General features: G+C 46.1%; 1 protein-coding gene across 1 annotated transcript; it reads right to left on the bottom strand.

Annotated features, from left to right (window-relative positions):
- Positions 1-439: 439 nt before the first annotated feature.
- On the bottom strand, positions 440-4,832 carry CBX8 (chromobox 8). The gene is made up of 5 exons (XM_063120146.1): positions 4,630-4,832; positions 3,974-4,017; positions 3,682-3,747; positions 3,480-3,546; positions 440-3,242 (listed from the first exon to the last, which is right to left on the bottom strand). Exons 1-5 carry the CDS (start codon positions 4,696-4,698, stop codon positions 2,394-2,396), a joined length of 1,095 nt encoding a protein of 364 aa, XP_062976216.1. The 5' UTR covers positions 4,699-4,832; the 3' UTR covers positions 440-2,393.
- Positions 4,833-5,072: the final 240 nt, after the last annotated feature.

Below are 5,072 nucleotides of genomic sequence, written 5' to 3'. Positions count from 1 at the left end.
CTACTTAAGCTTCACTTCTGAGACTGTTAGGCCAGATCAATGATTATAGGATTTTCTTTTTTTTTCTTTTCTTTTTACAAATCTTAAAGAGAATTAAATAATTCACACTCACATACATTCAATATATGTAACTATGTACATACACATATACACCCACGTTTGTCTAGCTTTATATACCCATGTGCGTGTGTCTAGAAACACACATCATAGGTGGCACAGGCCACCCTTGACACCTGAGGAGGTAGGGACAGCACTTACGATTCATTCCAACCAAAGAGGTATTCCCCCTGGCCACTACCCTCTCCCTCTCCCTCTCCCCCACCCCACCCTCCAGCCTCCGTAACAGGAGTAGAGACCTTTGTCAACATACATCTGCTGGACGTACATCTTCTCCACTTTCCATCGACCCCCACCCCACCCCCATCCCATGTAAGAGAAGTCAACACATCTGCAGTTTGTTACATAAATTCTTTGAACTATCTGAAATTTAAAATATTGTCTGAAATTTAAAATATTGTCTTTATTTTATCAGGGAGAGCAGAAAACAAGAACCTGACTTATTTCCTCAATACAATCTAAACAAAATGCCCATGATAATTTTGTGGGAGAACAGAATCCCAAAAGAACAAATGGAAGAAGCAAATATTTCTAGTTGATCCCAGAAAAGGCAAAGGCCCTCTGGCTTCTTGCTACACCCACCTGCTTCCCTCCTCCCCACTTCTCATTAAGCCATATGTGCTTTCATCCCCCTGTTCAGTTCCTAAATTAGAAAATGGTTTTAAAAGGTTCCAGAGAGCAGGCCATTCACAGAAAGATGGAGATGGCTACTCATCCTCCTGCCAGGCCCTTAGGGGCTGCTAGGCAGATTTGTGCTTTTTGAACCAACAAGAGATGCTTAAATCAATACCTATTGGGACCCCACAGCACCTGCTAAACATAAATGAAAACAACTCCCAACCACCCCCACACAAACCTCTTCTGCGCATGCCCTCCTAATGCAGAAGGTTAATACAGGGTGGGGAGGGGGGTATTCCCACAAAGTGGAACAGAGTTGAATAAGATATTCTAAACTCCTTCAGATTTCATATTGCTTTCTTCAAAGGAAAGGGGGAGGGGTTATATTTTTGCATAAAATTGATAGGTGAGAAGAACTAGACCATATTTAAACACAGGCATAGGAATCTACAGAGGATGCTTCTTTCCAGAAACTACAAGAGAAAGAAAGCCAGGCATAACAGCAGCCCACTTCTAAACTGGTCTTGCCTCAATGGTTAACTGGCTTTAAAAAGGGAGCTGTTTTCTCTGCATCCCTAATCAGAGACTTAAATTTATGAGGAAGATACAGATTTAATACAACACTTTAAGACTCATCCAAAGACCTGGAAAAGAACTGCTATCATTTTGGGAGAGGGAGGAGAATCCATTTTCAATATAACAGCAGGAGCACCTAAAATATGAGCAGTGAAATGCTCTCCTCCCCAACTTTTCTGGCATGTAAGGAATGTAAACAGATTTTCTTTATGGAGTGAGCAAGGAAGGACTAAAGAAAGAAAAAAATGAGAGGAAGTTAAACTAAACTATTAGCTCAGTTCCCTCTCTCCCCCCCTTCTCCCCATGACAGTCTTATTAAAGTGCATGACGGCAGCTACACCTTTTCGGAATCTTAAAACATACACATCCCCTTTTCCCTTGCAAGAAAAGGTCGTTCAAGTTAATACTTCTTTGCTAAACATCTTTCAACTGTTTTTAATGGACACTTTTTAAACCAACAACTTTTTTTCCAAACTGGAGCAAAACAAAAGCAAGACAATACTGTAAATTCAAGTGCTTACTTCAGCTGTCCAGCTAGAACAGTTGTGTATACACCACACTTGATTGTACAAAGCAACACCTTATAATATAACAATCAAAAAACTGGAGGCTGTTTTGTCCCCAGAAGAATATAATATCCCCTATGTGCCCTCAACATCATCTTTGGGGGGAAGGGGGAACAAGGGGGGGGAACGTATATCAAGATGTTATAATTAGCTAATAAGGTCATTCAGTATCTACACCTGCTCTTGCAACTGAGGCAAGAGATACTTCAGTTCTCTGTTTTACTGTCCTTCTCCAGGAGCCTTAAATTAAAAATAAAACCATAAGAGTTGAAATATATATATATATGTATATAGATATATATATGTATTTTTCTTTAAATAACATATTTACATCTAATAGAAAATATAACTCTAGAGATAATCTTTCCAACTGAAATTGGTGGTGAAGGGGGAGGGAATAAAAGAATGAATTACGGACAGACCTTTCAATCCTGTCCAAGGAGAAAAAAACAAAAAAACCGAAGCCAGCTGACCTCTACCCTAACCCATTAGATACCTCCTCTTTTCCAAGAGCATTCATCGCTTTTCCTTAAAGAACCCTTGGTCTGTGTTGCTCTCCTTAATGGTAACTGTCAAGAAATTTGATGTCACATCAGTCACTACTACTTTCTCCAAGTTGTTGAGAGATGGGCTCCAAGATTCTTCTTCTGGGTCACCAAGGATCCTGGAGACAGGGATGCGGGCAATGAGGGAAGGCCTGCCAGCCTGTGTCCCTAGACCATCTCGATATAAGCTGCCTTGGTTTGCAGAGCTGTGCAAGATCTTAGGGGCACCCAAGTCCAAACCACTTTGCCCTTTTGGGTCTAAGAAATCTGCCCTGTGCTTGGTTAGCCTGGGAGGATAAGTCTCAGGTGCACCCAGCTTAAGGCCAGTTTCTGCTCTGGTGCTGGAAACAGCACTGGGTAACTCAGGCTCCCGTCTCCGGGCTAACTGGATCACACTATGTCCTGAACTGAACTTGGCTGCACCAGGGTTAGCTGCCTCTTCCATTTTCCTGGCTTTTAGGTAATCCACCACCACCTTGTCCCCTGGTTCCACCAATTTCCGTTTGGAGGCAACATCAGCAGTTTCAGGCAGGTCTTTGTAGAGCTCTTTCCTGGGCTTTGGGCCTCGCTTTTTAAAGGCTCCTTCCGATGGGTCTTCCTCTGTCCCAACCCTGTTTTCCTGGATTGTCTCCACTCGGGAGGTGTTGGTGGTAACAGTGGTGGAGCTGCTTTGAGGTGGCAGTGGAATTTGCCTCAGTCCTTCTCTAGCACGGGAGGTGGAGCCCAGCTCCTGGGGGGATCTTCCAGGGTAAGGTACACGGATTCCCCTAGCAGAGTCACTACGGAATTCGTAGGTTTTTGCTTTGGCTTTTGCCTGGGCCTGCAAAACAGATAAAGCAACTGGATTGATTTAGTACCTTGCCACACGAGTTTCATCAGCGCAACTTCTAAGGTAAACATTGAGTTTCTCTTTTGTACATACATACATACAACAGTGTACACACATAGAGCAGTATTCATCTTTGGCAATGCTGCTTAAAAAAAAAGAAACTGGTTTCTGTTGCATGTAGCAATATAACAGCAATACAGAAAGTGTGGATCTCTCTTCTTCTCTTACCTTTAAGAGGAAAGTTTTGGGTTTGGGGCCTCGTTTCTTAGGACCATAGAGTTCCATTTCTCTTTCCCTAAATGATGTTTTTAAGAAAAACACACAGGCATACACACATTAGAAGAACAGAGCATCAGTTTAGTAGTGCTCCAAAACAGAGTGATATGGTTGCAATAAGTAAGATGGATACATTCCTGCTTAAACAACATACCTTTCCTCAAAAGCTGCAAGTAGGCGGGCATCTAGAATGTTTTCCTCAGGTTCCCAGGTGCTATATCTAGCAAAATAAAAAGTAAAAGAACAGAATTGAGGGGGGGAAGGTGTTTTTTTTTTTAAAAAATAACACATTTTCTTACATTCGGGAAGATGTAAGGTATCCTAAAAGTTCATCTAGTCCAGCTGTCTATCCAGGAAAACAGGATACCCAATTTTACTGCAAAATAAAACAAGCCCACCACCATCTAAATATTGAATTAGGCTGCAAGGACTGCATTGACACTTACTTCTGAGACCAGCCCTTCCATTTCACGAGATATTCCATACGACCCTGCAGATGTCAAGGAGAGAAGACAAATTAGCATGCACTTCAGAAGGAAGGGGGAGGGGAGGGGAGCAGATTTTTTTTTTAAAAAAAGCAATAAAACACTATTCACATGCTAAGCCATGTCCATAATAAAACCCAAAGGCATGCGTCAAAAATACATATATGCAAGTGGCCAAAAGCGTGCCACAAAAATGCACATGCAAGCTGCAAGGGCGGAAGAGAGAGAGAGAGAGAGAGAGAGAGAGAAATCCTATCCAAGAAAAAGGGGGCGTGCTGCAAAACGTGATAAAATATGCATGCAGCAATGCGTGCAGCAAAATGTACATGCAGTCCAAACGTGCATGCATTTCAAGACGGCGGCGGCGGCGCTTTAGATGGTGGCAATCCGCACAGCGCAAGCAGAGAAGGGGGAGCGGTCGGCCGGCCGGCAGGCAGGCAGGCTCCGAAGTGCTGCTTCTGCTGCGGCTGCAGAAAGGAGGGAGCCGAGCAGGAACAGCCGCGAAGCGCCGCTCGCTCGCCCGCCCGCGGGTCTGCGGCCTCGCGCGGGCCTGGCGGCTCGGGGGCCGTGCGCACAAAGCCCCGGCTGCGCTGCCAGGCAGGACGAAGGGCACCTACTTTGCGAATGCGTCTCTTGAGCAAGGCCTCGGCCGCGAACACCCTCTCTCCCACGGCGGAGAGCTCCATGTTTACTCGGCCGCTGGCAGTAGAGAAGCGGCGGCGGCAGCAGCCAGCGCAGCCCAGACCATAATACTCCGCTCGCTGACGTCAGCTCTCGCCTCGCCTGCCTCCGCACTTGTTGCTGGCCGAGCCAGCCAGCCAGCCTGCTTGCCTGCCTGCAGGAGCGAAGAGAGGAGGCCGCCACCGCCGCCGCTGCCGAAGCGAGCCTGGGCCCGGCTCTTCCCCTCTCCAGCTACACCCGCCTCCCTGCGACGTGATCGGCGTTTCAATCACAAGGGGGCGGAGCCAAAGGAGGAGGGAGACAGGCGGGGGGCGGGGAGGCTGCATCCCAAGGAGGGGGAGCCGGGAGGGAGGGGGGACCTCCGGAGCGAGGGGGGAGA

The sequence above is a fragment of the Elgaria multicarinata genome, chromosome 3 (assembly GCF_023053635.1).
Source record: "Elgaria multicarinata webbii isolate HBS135686 ecotype San Diego chromosome 3, rElgMul1.1.pri, whole genome shotgun sequence".
NCBI lineage: Eukaryota > Metazoa > Chordata > Lepidosauria > Squamata > Anguidae > Elgaria > Elgaria multicarinata.
This window is presented reverse-complemented; position numbering and strand designations above follow the sequence as displayed.